Source organism: Poecilia mexicana, unplaced genomic scaffold (genome assembly GCF_051168715.1).
Source record: "Poecilia mexicana isolate PSO_F unplaced genomic scaffold, ASM5116871v1 scaffold_2, whole genome shotgun sequence".
In the NCBI taxonomy this organism is placed as follows: Eukaryota; Metazoa; Chordata; class Actinopteri; order Cyprinodontiformes; family Poeciliidae; genus Poecilia; species Poecilia mexicana.
This window is the reverse complement of record NW_028263371.1, coordinates 10,063,602-10,088,579: the sequence shown is the minus strand read 5'-3', so window position 1 is coordinate 10,088,579 and position 24,978 is coordinate 10,063,602. Positions and strand designations below refer to the sequence as shown.

Genomic DNA, 24,978 nt, shown 5'->3' with positions numbered 1-24,978 from the left:
CCAAACCTTGGCACCTCTCTTTTCCTGTACTCACTTACACCAGCTGCTCTTCTCGCTCAAAAGATGAACGTCATTCCGGCTCCTGTAAGTAAGTTTCTGACCTCAGTAACAACAAGCGCAGCACCTGTTCAATGCTGTCTGGCACAGATGGAGAAAAAAAAAAACTATATCAACACTACTGTCATGAAAGATATTACAGTTTGTGCAACACCAACATCAAACAAAGGAGTGGTGCTCTTTTGAAGCGGCAAGAAATGAATGGAGAATCTTTTCCTGGTGAGGATGGAGGAGTGCAGCAGATTGAAGTGAAGCCTGTGTGACTGCGAGGGAGCGGATTTCATCTTAGACCCAATGGGTGTCTCTGCTCCGCTGTACCATGGAATCGACTCCGCGGCACATATGATGCACCCGTTATGGTCAATGACAGCGTTTACGACGCCTCCGCACAGCGGCGGAAGGCGTTGCCGTGCGCAGTTAGAACCAATCCTATTTTTGCCAGACGCCAGAGCAAGCGCAGGGTCAGTCTTCAAAGGCCCGAAACTTCAAAATAATTCACAGAGACAGACTATGTTTACTGGAAAAACGACCTATATTAATGTATGCATTTATGTAAGCATCGTTTATGTCTATGCATGAAAGAAAATGTATGGATTTTACTCTGAAACTTATGGCGCCACGTTCTGTTGCTCGAGTCGCAGCAGGAGTGTCTGTTGGGGCAGATGAAGTGGGAGAGAAACCGATGGAAAGATAATTTTAGAAGTTGAGAACTACAGTACTTTATATGATACCTCTTATCTGTTTTATGACTAGATTTAGTGCAGAGTCTTTCATTTCCCATGTGTGCTTCTTGGGGCACCTCTGGGGTTCACAGCGGAGCGAAATCAGGGTGGCCAGGAACATCTCCAGTCCAAGTGTGCAGCAGAGCGGAGCAGAGACGCATGCAGTGTAAATCCGGGGTTACACAAACAGCAGTCCTCCTGTTAAGTGAAGATTATTTAGACAACTTGCCAGAAGTTATTTAGTGATGTGTAATAACACCAAGAGGGGAACGTATTGTTCCAGTTTAACACTTAGACCCAGAAGAGAATTTGGTAAATAAAGAGCAAATTAACATAGAGTAAATCCAGCTACTAGAACACATCTTATGTATTTTGGTAGAATCATATTGACTGGTTTACTTCTGATGTTATTTAATTTTCTTTATGGAAATATTATTTTGTGGCAATATATTTTACTCCTGTTGAGTTAGCACTCCGAATCTATTTCATCCTGCTGCGTTTTAAACTAGTTCTTATGAATAAGTCAACAGAGAAACAGATGATTTATTTAATGTAAAACAGACATAAAAAATAAATGCCGCTGTTGTCAGCGTTAAAACAAAGCGATTCGTTAAAACAAAGCGATTAATTTAATTTCTAATTAACGTTTAACTATTTATCTACACATTTTAGTTTTGCCTTCTTTGAAACATGAATAAACCTGCTGACAAGGAATCATCTCTCTTCAGTATCTTAACTTTAAGGAGGCATTTTACTGATTGTCAACCATGTGGTGCACACACGTCGAGGGCAGCACATCCTGTAAAAGTAAGCAGGTTCAATTCAAATGTAATTACACGCATTCCAGTACAGACCAATTAAATTTAGCTCATAATCCAATTCAGTGCAGTCAGACTGAATAAAATGCCCAGGAATAAAATGTTGCCTTTCAAAGGAAGCCAGCAGATTGCATTTGTTAAAAGGTGCTAAGGTTATTTGATGGGTGTTCTTTTCATTGACTTTCAGCAGTTCTTTTTTTCCCCCAGAATCATTCCAGCATACCAGAAAATTTAATATTCATGACTAAATTTATTCCAAAAATTGCCTTCCGCCTTCTCTAAAGATCTGTTTTTTTTTTTTTGTTTTTTTTTAATGTTTTATCTTGTTGGGTGGGAGGGGGACTGCCTCCAAAATGAATTTCCCTTTCCTTCAGCCTTTTAAATCTTTATTCCTTCATTTATCTTTTTCCTCTTTTCCTTTCATTTGTTTAGCATCTTAGCCCAGGCGTTAGCAAAGCAGCAGCCGGTGGAAACCCATTTCCTCTTATCGGCGGAGACAGAGCACCGGGAGCCCCGGGGGAGAAGGCCAGCTGGCAGGCCGGAGGGGCTGAGGCTGCCGCATGTCTGCCCTGTGGCTGAACGTTCAGTCTTCCTCACCCCCTCATAACCCCGCAGTCCTGGATTAATAGATCCATGAATTCATTGTCTGTCACAAATCTCATGGATGAACTGAAGAGAGGTAATAGAAACACCTTTATTATTTTCTAAATGTTGCAGTTATGCTATATGCTTTATCCAGACATAAACCGACACTCTGCCTCTTCTCTGTCTCTCTGTCTCTCTCCATATATTGCAGCCATCAGTGTTAAATAGTTCTGATTAAAATGAGTCATGTTACTGGCAGCCTTTGGCAGTTTGCTTCTGTTATATTTCATCCTGCCTTGTGGGAGGGCTAGGTGAGCCAAGCAGGAGGTTTGATACTTCGGTGAGTTAATTATTGTATCTGCAGGTCAGATCATTAAACTATTTATCCCACAGTGTCAGAAGAAAAATGATCAGCCAAGGAAAGGATGGAAGGAAAACGTTCCATCCTTTTGACTGCTATTGAATGTCTGTTTTTAAGGGTTCTTTAACAGATTAACAGTATTCAGTTTTTTTGCAGTGAGGAAGGTTTTTTTGGTTGATTTTATTCCTTCTGGTCTCTTATTGCTAAGGTTATTCGTTTTTTTTCTTTTTCTTTTTCTTTTTTTTTTTTTTTTACAAAAAATACATTATTATTAATATTATTACTCATATATATTTGCTGCTTGTTGTCCCATGCGTTCCATTTTCATGTATTTTCTTTAACTTCGTTTAACTTTGCAGAGTCTGACGTACTTCAATTTCACTTACCCCGCTGTCGATCCAAATGTTCTTCCTCTCTGTTTTGGTATTGTCATTTCTTTTTGTTGCTTCATCTCTTCACCACTCTTTCCCTTCGCCCCAGAAGACGTAAAGTAAGGGCCCTAACCCACCAAACGACTGCATTTGTTTTGCGCACGCAAAGACAGAACAAAACCAGACTTTGGCATAGCAAAGAGACAGTTCAGTTCAGAATTGTGTGCAAAGCAAATAAAATGTGTCTGCGGTTTAGAATAGCTTTGACTCTGGGGCAAAGACCTGACGCAAATAAATGTGGAAATTGCTCCTCTCAGTGCCTTTAATGTTTGCACCAGATTGTTATTTTTATTAATTGCCTTGTTTATCATAGTCAGATGCAGCACATAAAAGACAAAAAAATAAAAAAAATGGACCCAGGTGCAATGAAAAATAAATCTAATTTATTTTAGAGTAGTTCTTCCTCATTTGCATAAAAAACTTTTCTTCCTAAATAATTACCAGTGATTACAGAAGCTGAACCTCTCAAAACTCTCTCTCTGGGAAAATCGACATCTGCAACACAAAACTGGCCATCCTGGTATACTTTCTTCTTCTTCTTCTTTTTTTTTTTTTTTTTTTTTTGTTTTGACAGTTGTGCTCTTGACCAGAACTTGCGGCTCTGTGATGGGACTCCCATGCAGCCTCATTTCATCCAACCGGTTACCAGGCCCTCAGCCAGGCCGCTGTAATTAATTTTCGAGAAATTCACTGAAATCCTGGAGGAGCACTTCAGTTAACTTAAATGAGATATTCCGCTGATTGCTTGCTCGTCATGCTCTGATGAGTCACAGAACATGATTCTTTTTAAGGCAGTCTAGAGTCTGCGCTGCATTTAGTTCTGTATTTTTCCTGACTGTTTCACAACTTGGGCTATTCAAACAAGATGAAAAGCACTGACCCGGTGTTTCCATGTTACATGTTAATTTAAAGCGACATTTTGCACAAGCCCTACATCCTGCTGTTTTAAACAATCCCTTTCTTGAAGCTGCTTTTTTCACGAGAAAACTGATTAATGTCAGAAACTTGATGATTTATCATTTAATGGCTGAAATGAAGATGGTCTTATTTTGATGATGATGATGATGATGATGATGATGATGATGATGATGCACAAATTAGAGTTATTTTATAAAAGGTAAAATCTGGAGGGAAAGACGAATGTAAGGATATGTTTTATTTTTCGAGGTGAATTTCATTCTTCTGATGACTTCAACAGACAAGAAATTGAACTGCGCCTCTTTAGCTTGTTTCTTGTTTCTAGGCAACACAAATACAATGAAATCATTACAGTGACGCTGTTTATGTTAATAGGTCTGAAGCTCATTATTCCTCCCTCTCCATTCTGCAGTTTTATGGTTTTGCAAACCACCGTCAATATCCTAATGTTCCGGATGCTCGAAAGAAAATTTGCCCAAGTTTATTTATGTGAAATAAAGTTATGATTCTTCACAATCAGATATTTAACTTAGATCAGTTATGATTTTCTGGAATAGTTCTGTATTTTCTTTATACTCAATAATGCTTTTTTTTTAGTTTATGTAATGTCTCATGTTAACAGTGAAGAGGACAAACAAACCTCTGTTGCTGCAGATTTTGCCATCTGGAGATGTGCATTTCCGCTTGCTTTCCCATGGGCTGATGTCACACTGGAACTCACATTTGTCTCCATGCCAACCAGCAGCACAGTAACAGTTTCCACAGTAACACTGGCCATGGCCTGGAAGGACATGGAAGAACTCATGAGTTCTCATGCAAGAGACTGATAGACATACTTATAGATTTTTAACAATCTTACTTTTGCAGAAATCAGATTTGATATCATTCTTGATTTTGTCATTTCTACTTTTGCACATTTGTCAAACATAAACATAGATCGTTTGCAAAGCTCTATCAGCCGGCAGCTTTAATGTCTGGCTTTGCAATGCTATTGCAAAGATTTTTATTTATTTATTTTTGATAAGATAAAGAATGCATTTCGCATATCACCACAAGATTAAAATCTGAAGTCAGCAGCAACATTTCTTTCTCAAGAAATGAGTTTGAAACTTTGAAATTGTTGCCTTGCGTGTGTAAACTAAAGCGATGCTACTCATGACTGACTCCACTGAACAGATGCTGAATATCGCTTAATGTCTAATATTGAATATGCAGTGTAATGTAGCACATTTGATGTGCTGCTGCAGGCCGGGACATGAGTAAGTAGCATGCAGGCTGCACTGTACAGTATGTTGAAAAAAGGTTCCTCTCCTTTAACATTTTCCTTTTTTGTCAGGTATCAAATACGTCAATGTATTTCATTAGGATTTTATGAAAGAACACAACTCAAAGCAGTGCATTAATATGAAAGGGAATAAAAAAAGACTCACAGTTTTCAAAATATTTTAGACATCTGAAATACATTTGTGTTCTGGCGCCTTTAACCTGATGGCTCTGAATGAAATACAATGCTACCAACTGCCTTCTAAAGTAACAAAAAGTAAATCCAGTGCACCAAAGAGCAGTATATAGTAAGGACAACTATTATAGGCTATATGGAAGAGTGGGATCGAGCAACCCCTCATGGAAAGAGAGCCATACAAAGTATCATCAAATATTCATCACACTCAACTTTTGGACACATCAAATATTTGGGAAAAGTGCTCTAGTCAGGTGAAACAAAAGTTGAACTTTTCGGCCTACATGTATGTGTTGCAGAAAATAATCTGTACACACAATCTCCAGAAGGAAGGATGGCTCCAGCACAATGACGTACAGAGGTATAGAGGGGGGAATAAAATGGCCAAAAATCTATCAGCAGATTAGAGAAGCTGGTAACGTTTCAATCAAGAAATTTACAGCTGCTCAGTATTGAACTGGGAGATTTGGAGGGATGCAAATTGATGGCACAGGTATTGAGATTTCTATTTGAAAAATTCAATTGCTTCGTTACGTGCTAATTTGTGATAACCTATCATGTCGTAACTTCAAATGCAACAAAATGCAAGGCGCCGTATATGATCTTTCTTGTCCTTTCTCTTTGACCAGACGTAGATAAATGCAGAGTCTAGGTGCCTTTATGATTCCACACCTGAGACGTTGATCCTAGACACGCAAAACCTAACTGCAATCTTTAAAATATATCTACTTTTTACCAGTAGATCAGCAGACGTTCAGTTGCAAATTTAATGCACAAAACAGATAAAGAGGGTCATAAAAGTACGAGTGCTGCCAATCTCCAGATGTCTTATCTTCATTAAATTGTCAGTAAAACTCATTTGTTTCTCATTGCAGTGTCTCTAATAGTTGAGCAACTGTGAGTGTAATCTTCTACCTCCACAAACCTCTCCCGTGTCTTCATCCAGACATTCGCCGTCGTCACATTCACAGAAGCGTCCCGTCACTAAGCCCTTGTCATCATTTTGGTCACACATGCAACTCCCGCAGTGACAGGTCCCTGCAAAAAAAAAAAAAAAGAAAAAGAAAAAAAAAAAAAGATTCTTACACACAGCCACCTAGCGGCTCTGAGTTTGTGTTAAAACTTTGCAGTAGATACTTGCATTTAAATGGTAAAAGTGTGAGTACAATATTTTGATGCAGTGAACTGGGAGATTAAAGAATCTGGTTTACAGCTGTTCATTGGAGGGAAGTATTTTTGCATCAAGTGCCAACAAGTTTAAGCTGGTGTTTGACAACTAGAGGTGGTGGTGTATGTGTGTGTGTGTGTGCGTGCGTGTGTTTGTGTGTGTGTGTGTGTGTGTGTGTGTGTGTGTGTGTGCGTGTGTGTGTGTGTGTGTGTGTGTGTGTGTGTGTGTCTGCATGTGTGCTGGAGCTTTTTGGATTAGGTGTTGAAGAAGCAGAAGGCTAAACAGACACATGCGGTGAATACATTAGCATTTCTACATATTCCAATAGGCCACATCCTATGCTTTCACACACACACTCTTATACACATCCCACACGGATACGCACACACCCACTGAGACTTGTTTGTTCCTCATTTAGCTGAAAGCATTTGAGATGAGTGGAGAGGGCGAGCCCAGATGGGCAACTGGCTGTACGTGTTTGAAAAACAGCCTTGACCGACGACTGACCTAACATCATCCATGCAACATTGAGACACACACACACGGGATCGAATTATACGTAGACGAGATATTAGGGGATAAAATATTAGATTGTCGTAGTAGCATTCTTAGACGTCTTTCAAAGTTTTTCTTTGGACATTAGCTGCGTAGTTAAATTTGAATGCTAGGTAGCGATTCACCAATTCACAAATGCCTTTGTCCGGCCTAAAACGCGCTTGTGTGCACCAAGTGTAGTAGGTGGAGAGTATTTGACATGCTGTAGGCTTTCACAATGCATTCAAAACACAGGAAGATAGCTGTTAATACATCTTTATGTAGTTTTTATTTATTTATTTTTTCAAGAAGGACAATATCTTCTTGAAATATGTAGAGACTCCTGACCAAAGCAGAGGAACATAAAAGCTGTCTTTGAAGATATCAGCTGGCTCTTGAAATTGTCTTTTTTTATTTATTTATTTATTTTTTTAAGTAGTGCATAGCAGTGAAGTGGAAGAAAAAAGATGCAGGTGGTTTCACATTTTCTTTGCAAAAGAAAAATCTGAAAATTATGGCATTTTTTTTCTAATCGATTTTAACCATTCTTCTGTGCCAAAACAGAACAACCTCAGTCAGATTGGCTAGAGAGAATGGAAACATGTATGTTCAAGTCTTGATAAAGATTCTCCCCTAGATTTAGGTTTAACTTCCCTGACAATGAAAAGCATCCAAACAGCTAGCTGCTGCCAGCACCATGTTTCCCAGTGGGAGGTACTGTGTTCAAGCTCATCTTCACTCTTATTTCTCTGTATGACAGCACGTGTTGAATTTGGGCCAAAATGTTCTGGTCTCATCTGACTAGAACACTTAGTTTTGTTTTTTTATTCAAAAATAAATCTCTTCTTGCCATTTTCATGAATAAATTCCCTACAGTTGTCTTGTCAACAGATTTTTCCATCTCAGCGGTGAAACTCAAAAGCTCCTTCAAAGTAACCAGGGTCCTCGAAGATTATTATTCTCCTTTCCTGCCTTGTTCGGTTTAGGTGTAACTGCAATTTATCGAGGCGGGTGTCCGTGTGTGCCGTTGGGGACTATTTTTTTCCCCCCATTTTTGTGCTTCTTGTGATGTTCAAATCTTGGACTATTATTTTAGAACCTAATCCTGCGTTATATCATCTCCACATGAGCATCCTTGACCCGGTGGGTTCCTTGGTCTTGATGACGTTGTTTGAAAAAAAAACGCTTTTCCGCTAAACTCGGCGGCCTTCACAAGAACGACAGTATTTGTGCTGAAAATAACACATCATTGGACTTCACCTAAAGGTCAAACAATTGCACGTTGCAATTTTCACTTTTGTTTTGTAAAGGTTTTGGAAAACACATCAATTTATTTTTGCTTCACTAATGATGCACTACTTTGAGTTTGTCTGTTACATAAAATCTCAAATCCTTACAATGAAAGTTTGTGGTTGTAGCATGACAAAGTGTAAAAAAAATAAAAGAAGAAAAAAAAAGAAACAGTCAAGAAGAAGTAGGATTAACTTAGGATCTTTGCAGTAGATTTGCAGCCTTCTGAACCTTGTTGTTTTTCGGACGCTGTGTTTTGGTGTATTGTTGCAGTTACCTCTGTTGGAGCAGACCACCCCCTGTTGATTTTTGCACAGCTCTCTGCTCTTCTTGCTTGATAGGCTACACTCCTCCTGAAACTGGCAAGCCTCTCCAAACCAGCCTTCGTCACACTCACACATCCCACAGTCACAGTAGCCACGGTCTGAGGGGGAAACATAACACACCACATGCTGTTTATAAACGCCGGGAAGCGTGCAGGTTACTGGCGCTTCACATCAAAACGAGGACATGAACGTTATTTCGTAGTCTGACATTGCACTTTCAGGCGAAAGGGGTTGTGTCATAAAATTACGATAGGTAAATGTTTTTTTTTTTTTTTTTTTTTGAGCAACCTCTACCAAGTTTTCCGATGCCTTTGACATGCCACCATCCCGTATGAATTCATCCATGAAAACACAGCTGTGTGCTCAGACACCCAGATAGACTGGCATCGTTGTATCTCATTATTCTGATGGTCACACTGAGCAACATGAAGACGAGGAAAAAGGGGGAAGCATTTGATGCAAATGGAAGCTGTCAACAAAGTTATTATGAATGTTGCTCTCGTTGCCTGTTAGCAGTGAGGGACCTTGTATGTCATGCTCGATACTTCTCCAGACTCGTTCATCATGTAAATGTGGCATTGTTTTGAAGGGCTATGCATCAGTCATTAAGAACATGGGGGCCCCCTCATCTCTTCTCGTTATGGAAACGTCTCTGGGGGCTCGTCCAAGGAAAACTCACTCTTGAAAACAAAGTAGAACCGGAAATATCGCAAATTGCAGAGTAAGAGTGCACCTTGACTCCAGTTTAGCTGGCCGGAAAAAAAAAAAATCTAATTAAAAGAATTATTAAAATGCATTCTCTAATCTGAGATATGAATTGAGTATTTGAGTCAAGCTTTGTTTTTCTAACTTGCCATATAATGATGTTATATTGAAAAACACAATATGTAGAAAAATGACACTTTGTTCAGAGTGCTTTACATCATAAAACCATCATCAAATGCAACCCTAAACAGGTAGGTTTTTAGCCTTGATTTAAAGAAACACTGTGTTTCAGCTGTTATGCAGTTTTCTGGACTTTTGTTCCAGATTTATATTACATATAAGCTGAATCCTGCTTGTCCGTGGTTAATTCTGGTTCTGAGGATGCAGATTAGACCAGAACCACTCAGATCTTGTGGTTCTGGTCTAATCTGCATCCCCACAACCAGCTGTTACCATAACAACAAGTTGGTATAAACTAACAAAAGTATTTTAAACTCCATTCTCTTAGTATCAAGCATGCTGCATGCAGGCCTGAATGAACGTGCATCAGTGAAGACTGTCAGTCTGCACGGTGCAATGCATGCTGTTGATTTGTCTCAAATGTCAGCGCTCACGTCTGTGACACACATTTGCTATTTGTTCTGGTGTTGCTATTATTAGTGATACAAACAACAGGTTTCTCACTATTTAATGTACAAAAGAAACAGATATACAAATTGATATTTTACAGAATTAACGTCTGCTATCGATTTTATAAAATACAAAAAAAAGAGTGATAACAAATAGGATATGCCAAATGAGCTGCAGTCATATTTTGCTTTACAATCATAGAAATTGCCTTGTTGGTGAAATGTGCTATACATATGTAGCATAGTAATAATTATTGGACACAAAAATTGGATACATACATCTACTATCAATCACAAAGATACAAACTCCTTTTGGATTATTTGATAAAATATTGAACCCAGCGTTGCTGCAGTCTAATTTACTGACGTGTTCTTTTTGTATTTACCCCTTAAGGCTTTTGCAAATAGTAGACGGCAAAACTCTGAGACAGAATCGGATATTATAAAGTCACTGCCGCCCACCAGCCATCATTAATCTCCACTTGACAATCACTTAGACACATAAAACAGCCCACTTTGTCTTCTAGGTCAAAATTTATGTGGGTTGGAAGCTTCCTGTCTTTGGACAGTTTATCTTTTTTGGTGCTTCCCTGAGCAGTAATTCTATGTGATATAATGTGTCAGGGTCATTGCAGCATATTCCACTGACAAACAGACGTGTACAGCAAAAAATCCTGAGCGGTGATCGCACGCATTCTCCGGGGACTGGTAGAAGAGGACGTGTGTGTGTGCGTGGGTGTGTGTGTGCGTGTGTGTGTGTGTGTGTGTGTGTGTCAGCACTACCAGCAAAAATAATTGGCGTGCAAAAAAAAAAAAAGCATGTGCTAAACAATTTTCTAAAAGCTAGATGACTAGATATAATCATCTGTCAAACATTTAAAATATCCTAACTGTAATGAAGCATATGTTGTGCAGGGATCATTAGATACCCCTCATTTACTAAAATGTTCATAGAGTCAAACAGCCTGAATTGGTTTAGCAAGCTAAAGAAGATTTGTCCTGGGCCAATGAGGGATGAGTCGGTGATGTGCTGTGGTTCCCCTTAAGCAGCAGAGCTACCTGAATGTCTTGTGTGTAAAAAGAGAAAAAAGGGAAAAAAAACAAAAAAAGAGGCTTAAACATTTGAAATGATGATTCCAGTAAAACACTGTGATAAATTAGCAGATTTTTTTTTTTTTATATATAATTCTGGGAATTTTCTAATCACTAGATTGGAGGACGTGTTCCCATAATGGAGGTTTCATTGACATATGAATGTAGTGTGCATTCACAGGTTTTGGTGCTGAATGTGATTATTGTGGTTTCCAGATCATGAAATAACTATTGTAAAACACATTATAATCGATCTCTATGTGGAACCACCAGTCATTATTACACAGGCAGAAAGAAGAAAACTTGCTCTCTTGCAGCTGTGAAGTGTTTTATTCTTGTGATCATTTGTGTATTTAAATCTTTGGTTTTTATTGAATGTGCACCCACATGAGCTTCTTGGACAGTTTAGTAAAGAAAATTACTGAAATGTTCATTTATTTCAGATTAATTGCACACAAGCTGCTGTTTTCAAGTCTTTGCTTCTGATATTCTTGGCGGTTTCCAGTCATAGCTAAGGAAAACATGTAATTTAGCTTTTCAGAAGATCAGAATATTAAATTAAATCAATAAAAAAAAACAGAGAATAAAGAAATGTCAGCTCAATAAGAAGCATGTTTAATACCTAGCCTGTTTTGAAAAAAAGTACTTTTAATCTGACAAACTAATCTTGTCTGAATGTGTTTTAAAAATTTTTATTTATATGCTGTTGTATATGGTGTTGGTTAAGTTCCAAAATTAAGTTAACTGAGAGTTTAAACATCAAATAACTCCAAAAAAATTACACTATCTTCATAATAAACTAGTTCAAGCTTCAGAGAGCATCTGTTCTCATCTGTTTTCTACAAGTGGTTTTTCATCTCCTCACATTTTTTTGGTTTAAGTTGCATTGTCCAAAACATGATAATCATATCAGAGTATTTTTAATCATTTGTGCCGTCCATAGCCTGGCGTTTGGGAGCAATGAAACAACAACATATAGATTGTGTGTTCTGTGAAACAAAAACCGCCTGTCTCATCGGCTACCAACTCGTTTTCTGTGTCTTTGGAACAATAAGTCTTAGCCCTTACCATCCCAGTTTTTACAGTGTTCCAGCTAACCAGTTATTTTTAACACAGCTGACATCAAAGAACTTTGAAAGGCGTCGTAGGTGGGTTTAAAACACTTGCTCTTACACCCTGAAGTCTTGAGAGCGGTAATGGGTTTCAATCAGAAATGTCTTTTGCTAGTCAACTTGGACAAACTTGAGTGGCTTTTTCTCCTCGCAGCCCACACTGGAATCATTAGGTGAGTCACGGGGAAGGCAAACTGCCCAGAAAAACTCAGTATAGCAGATTGAAAGCACATAAAAATATGTACAGGAGAAAAAAAATTAGAGCGATGAAAATTTCTAAAGGTTTTAATAGGAAAAGAACAGCATTTTATAGCTGCTACCTTTTTGCTTTATTCTCTCTCAGCCGATATTTGGCTTAACCTTTTTGTTGACTTTGTAGACATTACTGATAATATTCTCCATAATTGGCCAATTTTAGCTTGGATAAAGTGTCTTGAAGCGCGACTGATGCAGGTTGATATGGAACAAGAGACCAAGCTGACTATCCTTGTGACCCTGACACAAAGACATAAAACCTCTATGGGTTTTTTTTTGGTTTAACACATTTTGCAAGCTCTTGAAGAGGCCAGAAAAGCAAGAAAAAAAATCAGAGCAAACCAAAACGAGAAGACTGGGCAAGCCTGCAGACTGAGAGAAAAGGAGCGGGAAGTGCTAAAATATGTTCCTACAAAGCATTATTGATCATAGAGCAAATCTTTATTCAGGGAATGAACAGAAGTATGCATCACTTTCGAAGCGCCTCCTACGATGTTTTCTGCTCAAGAAAGGAGAACATTTGCCTCATTTTCTCGTTTTAGTTTTTTTTTTTTTTTTTTATGAATTAATTCTGTCTCTAGAATATCCTCATTTATGATTGTGTCTCTTGAACTCATATTTTGCATGACTGTATTTTAATTTTTTTCTCAACGGGGTGTGTAGATACTGATAAACAACATGGCAGGTGGGGTTGAAAGCAATATGACTCAACTTGGACATGTCCCATTCAAGAATGGCATGCACGCTTCATGTGCATACCAAATGGTACTAAAATTCCCAAAGTCAGACCAGGTGTTAAAGAATTTCATAAATCTTCAAGCAGTATCTTCCACAATCGTGCTTTTACAGCATAACTGGATTTGATTTTACAAAAAGGAGTTCAAAAGTAGTTTGCAGGAAAAGGTCAAATGACTCAAAGAAAGAAAAACAGAGTCAGAAACTTGGAAAGAATAATGTTCCTCATTTCTGAGTAGTAAATGAGGAATGTAGAAAAGTGGCAACACTTTGCTACATTGATGACAAATGACAAAATAGTTTAATCAACAATTATAGAAATTCATGAAAGCCTCAACAGATTGCATGTAACATAGCTTAGAATATTCTCTCACCGCTACCCGGTATGTTGGCACAATCAACAATAAAGCTTGTTTAGAGCTTATTTTTTAATATTACACTTTCTACTAAAGAGCAGAGGTTGCAAGGATATTTACTGCCATTAAAACACCAACAGTGGATGAAAATATTTTATTTTCCACAATTGGTCTACAGATGTTATTAAAGGTCATATCCCGGTTGCTCAATTCTTTGATATTGCGAGATTAGAAGGATTGCTTTAGATCTGCAAAAAATGACTTAATTATTATTTACTTTACATTTATTATCAGCTTTTAAAGTTCCTATCATGTGACCGGTGATTAAGGCAGGCCAAAATGTGATTGCTGGCCAGTTCATAATAAAATAAGGGCTCTACAGGCATTCCAGACAGAGAACAAGTAGTACTAGAGAGCAGCTGGTTTTAATGGTTCAAATCACCAGAGGTAAATAACCATCAAGTATTGATAAAAATTTACCTCGTGTTTATCTGCACTTCGATTACATAAACTGGAATGGTTTATTTTCATGGAACATTAAAAAAAAAAGAAGTAGAGGAAACCAACTGTGTTTATTCAGTTGTGAGGGAGGTTCTCATGCCGCCCCCCCACAACATGCCACCCTGGACAGTTGCCCATATCGCCCATATCAGAAACCGCCACTGGCTATAAACATGAAGGTATGCTGTTCAAAAACGTAATCAAGTTTCCATATGGATAACTACATACATCTTAATGCTAAAAGTCATAATAAATTCAAACCGCCCTTGCATTTTGGTGCTAAGGCATAAAAGGTTTATTTTAATTTGACTATTGATCATTTGAGCTGAAATGCCAGGTGACCTCAACTCTGTGTAATGTTCTGCAAGTTTTTATAGTCCCAAATTTTATCACCCTTTGCTAATTTCCTAAGAACAGTCACTCCACCCTTTTTTGTTTCAGAGTTGAAATACAACATGGGCCCAGTTCTGTCACTGCTACAAAAAGCAGTGTTTACAGCACTTGAGTTGAACTGGACTTGGAGTTCAGTTTGTCACTTTGATGGTCTGTTTTCTTGTTACTTTTTGTTATTTTGTGTTTCATTAAGTCCAGCTGTTCAGCATTATGAGCTACTATGTGGCTAAGCTACATTCTGTCAGCTGTTCACAGGGCTACACTGAGACACACACACACACACGCACGCACACGCACACACGCACACACACACACACACACACACACACACACACGCACACACACACACAGAGACATACAAACTTAAGGACAACTTACAGAGACCAATCATTTTCTTGAACTGTGCGCGGAAGCTTGGCTACCCAGAGAAACCCCATGCATGCTGAGGGAAAATATGCAGAAAGACCCCGGATGGGATTTAAAACCCAGAACCTTCTTATTGCAAGGCAACAGTGCTGCCAGCTGAGCCACTGTTCAGCCCATAGATTAGTTTTCCTTATCTATTGCAATTCTTTTTTGGTTTTACTGTATTAAATTCACCACAATCATAATCCAGCCTGCATTTTGTTTGTTTTTAAACAGAACACTCCATAAACCACTAATGGCTTCCGGGCAATTGCAGAAATGTTTGTTGTAGGTAATTTGTTGATTAACTATTTAAGGTTCAGGCTGATTTTGGCCAACATTCCCTCCCAGACAGCCAATCTCTTTTTCTATTATTTTTGTGTATCGCAGCAACAGCAACCACAATTTCCAGTTGGACACAAGTCAACTCTTGAGAGAACACCTAACATCCAGATACAACAATAAACAAGCAATTTTGTTTAATTTTTCAATATTTGTGATTTAGCAGAGGACCAAGATAAAGCGACTTGCTGTAACTAAGACAAGCTCTAAGATAGAAAGGACATTATTGTATAAGTCAAAAATATCTAATGGTTTAATAAAAAGAGAAATCTTGAATTATTGAACAACTACAATGTCAAATCATGATTCACGATGCAGCCTCGCATTAAAGATAAGTTGAAAACCATATTGGCCTATATGTCTTTAACGTTTTAAGTCACAATGTAATAAATTTTGCCCTTACTCAGTGCTGTAAAAAAATGATAAGAAAAAAAAAAACACAATATAATTTTTAGCCACCTGGACCTGTTGGTTTAATTGAGGTGATGCTAATTAACCTCCACTGAATCAAATATGGGGTGTGAAACATCTTGTTGCCAGGAAAGCTAATTTTTTGGTAATGAAAAACACACACTTAATCCCTAAGGAAGAAAATCTATTGGATCTTATCAGTAGACTTTTTGAGGCAGAGATAACAGAGCCGCAGGGAGAGAAATTGGCTGCCGATCTCTGAAAGCATGCCGTGCATGCTGTGTATGCATGCTCCGCTGAGAGCGGTGATGTACGTGCGCGAGTGTGCGTGTGTGTGTGTGTGTGAAAGGGGATGCGGTGGGTTACGTGGGGGTTTTCTTTTCAACTGGCTTTGATTGCAACTGCTGGATGCGAGCATGTGGCTGGTGTTATGCGTGTGTATGCTGATGAGCTAAGTATAAGCTTTAACCTCATCCTGTACGATATGCGTGTGTATGTGAGAGTGTGTGTGGTGGGAGACAGAGGAGAGGGTGGGTTTGGTGGGTGTGAAAATCCATCCCTCTACTAATGCATAGGTTCCATTGGCAGGCTCTGTAGCAGTGAGTGAAACCCCATTATCAGGATGAAACAGGGCCTCGCTCCAGACTGCTGAACCATAATGAGCTCCTCACAGCAGCCAACTTGTCTTCCCAAATAAATCACACACACTCGCAGACACCCATATGCACACCTATCTCCATTATACGTGTTCTGGATGCTCACATATCTCCATTAAACCTCACTCACAGCCCAGGGACAACGGGGAGGGACGAAAAAAAAAGGTGGAGATTTTTATTTTTATTTCTTACTGGGATTCCTCCCACAACTTTCAAAGCATCTCATCAAACATATATGCAGTAAGTTTTAGGAAGCGGGTGCAACCTGTCTTATTTGAAATACGTTTTTTTTAAAATATGTAAACAATCATGCTAAATGTAGGTATTTTACACATTCGGTAGTGGCATTTATAGAAAGTTATTTAGTAAAAGTAACACATAAAGGCCAACGGTTAAAAATAAAATAAAATAAAATAAAATTAGAAACAACTTCAATGATATCTATCTGTGTGGAAAAGTTGAACCTTCCCAGTTGTGGCCTGCCTACCAAAACTACTCAAAGAGCACAACGACTCATACAGGAGATCATGAATGAACCGATATCATCATTCAAACTACTGCAGCCGTCATTTAGTTAAGCTCAATGTTTAACAATGAACAATAAAAAGAAAGTGGGCAATGAATGCACAAAGCCATCTGCAGTGATTTAGATGTGGTTTGACTAAACCTTTGGTCCTGTGAGAGTATTGAAGTGACCTGACACTCCAAATACAGACAGTTTTTTACGTTTAGAGACCACATCTCTGGTGATTGTGCTTCTTTATGTTTTTTTTTTTTTTTTCCTTTTATCTACTTAATATTTGATACACCAGTCTGTTAAAGGTCCCAAAGAACTGCTGTAATTGTTGCCTGTTACCAGCTAGGTTGATTTAATAAAATTACTGGCCAAGCACCTTCACATCTTAGCTTTTGTAACTGAGGTCATTGATGCAAAGCTTTTAAAATGCGTAATGCATTACACTTGTCCTATAACCTAGGACTGCTTTTCATTACTCTTTATTAGGTGAGTATTAGCAGTGTTCCTGTCAGCCACATTTATTTTTAATTCTACAAAATGAAGTAAAGTCTATAAAGACGCCAGCGCAAAGAAGACTTCTTTTCAGCTTTGCCAGAGCCATCTACTGATCCAGCCAAAAAGGTGGTGCTGTGAATTTGTTGGCTGCATAAAATTAAAAGTGATTACAAAATATGTCAACACAAAGTACATACGGTATTAAATATGAGGCTTCAAGGTGAGAGTAACAGGTTTTTAAAGTGTCTTTTAAAGTAGATGCAACAATCATACTTGACTGATGAATATTTTGGGCTTTATCTTCTAACAAACTTATCTTGAGAACTACTCTGTATACAAAACTTAACATGTTTCAGTTCTACCATTAAACGTAGCAAACACTGATCATAAAACAATAAAGGCATAAGCTGCAGCTTTCATGATAGAGGCAGTAATTTTAAATCCAATAGAAAATGAGGGCATGACAAGAACGTGTGGATCAGAACTTAACTCGTTAACCGAGTTTCACCGAGCTCAAAATAAAGTTCCTAATAGGACAAGCCAAGCATGTGAGAGTTTTCACTTTCAATGTGTTTAATGGGGAGAAAACCTGATTCTAAAAGGAAAACAGACTGACTCCCATCAATGCCCACTGTTTGGTGCATCACTAACTCAAGTTTAATTAAAATAACTTGATTCGTTGATTGAGGGCTGAAAAGTGAGCAGGAAACAGATATAAACTGAGTCTGTTTTTGGGAGGTTGAATGCATTTCTTTTTAACCAACAGTATTGTGAGCAAATACGTCCCCAGTTTCCCTCTGTTTTACTTTTTGTTTGTGCTTTTAAAGTCATGAAACCCTCTGAATTTTAGGTGAAGATAACCCAAGTAAATGCAAACGGCAATTTCTAAGTGAAGATTCATAAAAAAAAGCTATCCACTTAACCCTGTTTGAAAATATCATCCCCTTGCTTGTAAATCATGAAGCAACTTATTATATACCATATTTAACTGGACACAACTTGCATGTATAATCACAGCATTTGCTAAAAAGAACTCGTATGACAACTTATTAACTCAAAGGGCAGAGCAGCTAGTTCATAAGTTTAAGGAAGCAGTAATCATTTAATTTGACATTAGGTTAGTTTGGATAGCTTTTTTCTTTTTATAAAGAAAATAACATATTTAATTTTGACTAGAAAAGAAAAAAAAAGAACTGGGAGAAAAATGCACACTGTTTTGATTGACAAATTTAATCGTAACATGAAATCCAGCAAAGTAGATGCACAGTAAACAATTTTCCAAATAGAAAGCATTCAGCTTCCCTCGAATTAGCTTGACTCGTAAACAACGCCAACAAAAGTTCATAACATCACAATGTCTGATATCAAGCCAGCAGCGTATTACTGTCTACCTGAAAACTGCTTCAAGCCAATGAGAGAAGTGAGGTACTACTTCTGAAAGCAACCAAGATAAAAAAATTAAAAAAAAGTATTTCTGTGCATTAAACATTTTGGGAGGACATTACCTTTCAAAATCAAGTTTGTGGATGACATGGAAAAACATTTTTCATTTTTCTAGCAGCTGTTTGATACAGATCCTAAACATCAGCTGGGGACTCCATCTGCCAAACTGCACTGATCTAACCCACATTGAGGATATCTGCTGCATCACTTACTGACCCTCTCTAAAAAACCTCATCCAAGTAGTAACATCTGCTGAGCCACGTGGATCTGCGCAGTATTCATTTTAAACAGCACACCACTCGAAAATAAGTATTCTAAAGTTATTGCCCAGTTACAGTGTTGAGCAAAAGTGTTCGCAAGACATTTTGAGAGATTACATTGAAATATGTAACTGGGATTTTACATGATGAGCCAACACAGAGTAGTAAATAACTGGAGAATGGAGGCAAAAGGAAAAATGGTTGAAATGCTTTTAAAACTGAACTTCTAGAGCTGATTATATCTACTCCAGAATTGTAGTGCATGTGTTACAATGTTTGGGACATTGTGTAATAACATAAGTTTGGATTGAAGTTTTTTATGACTTTACCCTTTACCCCACTGGTGAGTTCTTTGGTCATCAGGATGCTGTTTATTAGGTTATAGTGGTTAGCAAACCTGTGAGGTCTTGCCAGAGCAGCTGTGTTCAGACTAAACTGTTTGCTAACTAAGTGACTTATGAAGACATATTGTTGCTCTGGATCTCATTTAGGGTTATCCGAATAAAGGCGTAAATAATATGCACTTTACACTTCAGATTTATATTTAAAAAAAAAAAACATGAAAGCCTTGTGCTCTTTTTCTTACACTTTAGAGTTCTGCACTACTTAGTGTTAGTCTATCCTAGCGTTTTGTAACCTCTGCAATCAGTTGCCAATGTTACCTGATTAATTAGTTTATGAAACTATCTAAATGTTGTTGTCTTTTTTAAAGTAAGGCATTTGAACAAAAACAAAAATGGAAAACTTTTGCAAAACAAAGCAGATGGATACATTTTCTTAAGATAATATTTGTGTGAAATAATGTAAAAAAAAAAACTATATCTGACCTAATGAGAAAAAAAATATCTAAACTAACATTACTTCTACTTTTACTGTCATTCTGTTGTGAAAATCCAATGCAAATATTCAGTGAAGAACTGCAAAAATGCTACAAGCAGAACTTTTAATACCTAAATTTTATTATTTTTAGCCAAAGTTACTCAGAGTCCTTGTGGAGGTCTAAAGAGTCACATGCGGCATCTGCAGGTTGCAGACCCCCGGTCTATCCTATATTATCCAAGACATCGACATTTGTGGCTGCAACATGATAGAATATGAAAAAAAAAAAAGCTTGAAAACTATAAACAGTTTTGCTACACACTGTGCTAAAAATAGCAGAGGAAGCTCAGTGTACGCACCATTGCAAATTTGCCCGTCATGTGTGGCGCAGACCCAGTCGTGGCACTCGCAGCGAGGGCCATAGAACTTCCCTGGGTCCGTGGCTTCACACATGCAGATTCCACAGTCACATTTGCCCCTGCCGCTGCAGATTTTTCCATCTGGTGTCCTGCAGCGGCGCAATGATGACTCTTGGGACAGCCTACACACCTCACCCACCTGGCTGAGAAGAAGAGAAAAGATCAGTAGTTTTGTTGTTTAAGAAAAATAAAAGATAAAATAAATAAAAGGGTTACTCCAAGGGCATGTGTACCTGTATCTGTTTACAAAAACTGACGCTAGTGTAAAAAATCACTTTTGAAGAATGTGCAGACAAAGTTACTATAAAATTATCTATTCTTTTAAGTTAGTTTTTTGCAAAAATATTGGAAAAAGTCACACTTAAACACTCTAGGGATTTATTAAAAAGACATTCACAAGTTTAATAAATCTCCCAAAATAAAACCATAACAAAACTTCACCTTTCAATGATAAAATATAGGTGCTGTTGTTGCACATCTCTCTAGGTCTTCTTGGTGAGCAATTTAGATTTTATTTGGATGCAGTTCCAGCTCTTTCTTTATATTGGCAGAGCGTTTGGCAAATGTGCACGCATTTCGTTCAGTCAACAGCTCAGACATTCCGAACCTTTCTCCCAAAAATGAACATAAAATGTGTGTTTTCCATGTGTCATCGGGAGGTGAAACAAGTTCCATTTCACACTTGCTTCAAGTATTAAGGGAATTTTTAGACTTGGCTGCACTCCTCCACACACTATTGCAGTAAATTTTGAATCTTGCACTGTTTGTCATAACGACCTGACCAAATTCAGAGTTTCAGTTTTTTTGTTTTTAGTTTGCACAGTGGTGCTTTGTCCTTAGCTGATCTTCATCTTTGTTCTACGTTGTTGCATTCAGATGACATCTGTAAAATTTAAGCAACTCCAGCTGCTCTGCTGCTCTACATGATCTGACTCACATGTCATGCACAATTACAAACACATTTTAAATGTATCTTACTTAATGTGCAAAATGAAACGTCCTCGTGGGATACATGCGACCGCAGCTGCTACCTGCCATATTCTGTGTGCTTCTTTTTGGCCTCCATTGGGCCCCTGCTTATGCTGCAAGATAGACATTCACTATTGAGAAAACATCCTAACTTTCTCTGCAAAAAAAACAACTATGTTTTTCTTTTTTTGGCTCACAAGTGCAGTGTAATAATGTGTCAAAGAGAATTTACAGATGTTTTTTAAAATAAAATTTGCTTCATGATGATTGCTATGGATATTGCATTTTTGCAAAGAGTTCACGTTAATGGAACAAGGATTCTTTACACTGCTACAAGGATATTGGGATGCTAATTAAGTAACAGTAAACTTCCAAACTAAATGTAATTCCAATATGGTGGCAAAATGACCTTCAAGTATTCCATTCGGATGAAGAAACCTTGTGGCACTGTTTTATGTCGTTTGTTTCGAGGGAATTTGCGTTTTGCTTTGCAGGCAAGTTGGTTTCTCTGCTCTGATGCAGGGGATGTGGCTTTGGAAAAGATAGACGGAGCCGAGGTCGGTTCAAACAGAACACATAATTGGGTAAACCAAGCAGAGCTCATTTTAACACAAGCAAGCTGCATTGCTATTAAACAAACCACACACCATGCATATGGTAGCTCTTTTGATCAGCCTCCAGCAGTGAAGCTGCGAACAATTGTTGAACTGTGCAACATCTAGTTTGATGGGGGACATACCCTGACAAGAGGCAACAGGAAAATGTGAGGAGTCCGTAATTGTTACCTATTTTATTAACACTTAAGGCCATTTTATAAAGTGCTCCCTCTTGATTTGGACTGTTTGAAACCCTGAAACATTTGTAATAAGGTTAATTCAACGTCTGCAAGGCTATTTTGTCATATTTTTCCTAAAAAAAAAAAGAGAGAGAGAGGCTTTTCTTTGTCATGTCATTTGAATTATGCAGGATTCATAAAGCCTAGAATTTAAACAAGGTTGTGTACATTGCTTATTATTCATATTATATTGTGCAGATGACTGGAGAGGAGGGCAGAGTTCACCCTCAACAGCATATTTACGTGTTATGACCCAGTCAAATTTAGACGTAATGCCAATGGAGAGTATTTATAAAGATAAAAAAAAGATACTCCCCACCCCCAATTAAAGAATATGCACAACTTTATGTTGATCTGTTAACAACAATAACAATACAATACAATACTCTGAAACATATCATCATGTGACAAAAATGTAAAGAAGTTCAAGGGGTGTAAATACTTTTGCAAGGTACTGCATATTGTAATTCAGGACAAGGTATATTTTTTGGCATATATTTTTTCCATTACAACAAATTCTGCAAGCACACATCTATTTTTATGCCAAAAAAAAGTCCCATAAGCACAAGGTAGCTGAACTATGTACATTGCTATTCGGAAAGAAATCCTTTAAGATAAGCCTAGTGCATGTAAAGTGAGAGCTCTTGGAAAAAAAATTCCCAACCTGGCATGGAGAGAAAATAGAAATTCCACTCTGAGAGGCCCTAGCTGGCCAGCTTTTACCCAGCACACAGCCCTGCCACTCCATTCCACCCCAGAAATTAACTTCATGCCCTGTGTGACAATCAGAGCTGTAAAAGTGACATTCAGTCTCATGGTTTGTTGTCAAAGCTAACTAGAGGACATGTCAGTTATATTATGTCAATTCAAACACCATCACTGGAGTAAAACAAAGCAAAGCAAAACAAAACAAAACAAACAAACAAACAAAAAAAAAAACAAGCAAGAAAAGCACATCACTTTGAAATCTTGGTGTATGCTGCCTTCATGGACTGTATTGTTAACAACTGGCAAACAAAGACACATTTGGAAACCAGAAAGTAAAAGTGCAGACCATATTTATACCACTGGCTTTGCTAAAACGTCTCATATTGCCTTCCCCAAACTCGTAGGTCAGCACAACTTTGCGCCTCCCTTTTATTTCTAGCACTTCTGGCTGCCCCCAAATAGAAAACCGATAAAAGACACTAACAGACTTATGGAAACTCACCTTACCGACTGTAACAAAGTGTCCTCAACGGTAGAGAGCAGGATCAGAAACGACGGCACCAGCATTGACTGCAAAAAAACCTCAGTGTGCATGTTTAAATCCCTCAGAAACCTGAAATAAAGTAGCTTGAAGGAATTTCCCAAATCTTCCGCTCCTGAGACAGGACAGGAAGGGAGAGTGAGAGGGAAGAGAAAAGGAGAGAAGGAGAGAAAGAGAAGCAGGCTGGCCCGAACTGGCTCAGTCCCTTCAGAGTCCAACACTCCTTACGTACAAGTGTCTTTGATTAGTCCAAACTCTCTGATGGAGTCCTGGGCAGGAGCTAAAGTGGGGGAAAAGCTGCCAAAATAACAAGTTAAGTCACCAGTTTGACATTTAATCAAAAGCAGACTGTTTTTGTTTCATTTTGTCCTCATTGGTTTCTCCCATAACCTCTGTGGTGTAGCTGTTGTTCCTAGCTTTTCCTTTCATCTATGACAAATGAGATCCAGCTTCCAGACCCCGAACAGTAAATGTTGTGAATGAAGAACACAAAAATGGCTTAACTCAATTTAAATGCTTTGGGGTTCCAATACAACCGGTTCCCATGAGCACATGTGTTAGTGGAAGACTTGAGTAGAATACATGAATATGAATAATTCACACTACTGCAACAATAACAAGGCCTGTACAGTGTATCTCAAAGTCAACAAACTCCTATTAAAGTAGCATGAACTTGAAGTGGGGATTATTGTGTGTGATAAATAAACTGTGCTTTATGTTTATTCAATGTTAATTTTAACATGAAATTATTTAAATTTAAGAAAAAAAAAGATCCCAAATATTTTGACATGAAGCTCTCTCCGCGGTTAATATTTTAGTATTGTTTCTTTGTTTACTGTATGTTTACTATATTATACGTGTCTCAAGAGGTTGTCACTATAGTTTTACCTCCCTCAGTATGAAGCAAAAATATTAAATTTAATTTCTGGTCTTCAATTTTGTCACTAAAGTAATTAGTTTAATTACATTATTTTAAAGTAAATGGCATAACAAAGGTGCTGATTTGCCAAAAGGAACCGGGTTCTGGATGTAAACAAACCGTGGTGCAGCCACAAAGGAAGCGCTGAGGCGGTTACCTTGGCAATGCCTGCGCGTCACCGCAGCTGATGTGATTGCATCCTGCGCGCTCCCGCAGTCTCCCACACGAGCAAGCCCAGAGAGAACGACTGATGTCATGCACAGGGCCAGACACGGCAGCTAAGGGAAATCCTCGTCTCGTAAGTGCTTCAGAATGTCTTTCTTGTCTGAAATCGTCGCGAACGTAACGTGGCATCCAGCTGTTTTGTTTGTAGGATGCGGCTCGCGCTCGGTGTTGCTGCGCGCTAGCTTGTTGGTCCTCCAGGAAGTGGAGGGAATCTCATCCTCCGCAGTAGGCCTCGATGCAATATTCTTGTTTATGTGCTGCATATTGTGTCTTAAGCTGGTTGTCACTATAATGTTGGCTTTGTTTAGGCTTTATACTTGCCCTAGAGATGTAAATATTCCCAGTGGTTAGCTTGTTTTATTCTCATATTAGCTGTTTTCCTAATTGTTTCCATAGTAATCTTGTCCTTGTGATGAAATTCTTTCAGTTTTCTTTAAGAGAATGAATATGTTTTATATTCTTTCAATCAAATGCTTCTGAAGCTGCTGGTCTTGTGTTTATAAGATCCAGTGTCGATTTAAGCATAGGAATCACAGTGAGTCAGCAATTGCAGTCCCAAATATATGT

At 38.1% G+C, this 24,978-nt stretch overlaps 2 protein-coding genes across 3 annotated transcripts in view; one reads left to right on the top strand and one right to left on the bottom strand.

The window, feature by feature from the left end:
- The window catches only part of itgbl1 (integrin, beta-like 1), a 47,108-nt gene extending 23,631 nt beyond the window's left edge, over positions 1 to 23,477 (bottom strand). The window contains exons 1-5 of the mRNA XM_014988952.2: positions 23,229 to 23,477; positions 20,155 to 20,357; positions 8,621 to 8,767; positions 6,267 to 6,389; positions 4,533 to 4,673 (exon numbers count right to left, since the gene is read on the bottom strand). Of these exons, the coding sequence (XP_014844438.1) occupies positions 4,533 to 4,673; positions 6,267 to 6,389; positions 8,621 to 8,767; positions 20,155 to 20,357; positions 23,229 to 23,320 (706 nt within the window). The 5' untranslated portion in view covers positions 23,321 to 23,477. The remainder of the gene's footprint in view (positions 1 to 4,532; positions 4,674 to 6,266; positions 6,390 to 8,620; positions 8,768 to 20,154; positions 20,358 to 23,228) is intronic.
- Positions 23,478 to 24,332: 855 nt separating this feature from the next.
- Positions 24,333 to 24,978, top strand: part of nalcn (sodium leak channel, non-selective) — a 73,293-nt gene continuing 72,647 nt past the window's right edge. Inside the window, exon 1 of one of the 2 annotated variants that reach the window (XM_088010446.1) lies at positions 24,333 to 24,484. The gene's annotated coding sequence lies outside the window, so the exon portion shown is untranslated. The remainder of the gene's footprint in view (positions 24,485 to 24,978) is intronic. The other variant, XM_088010449.1, reaches the window with a different exon arrangement.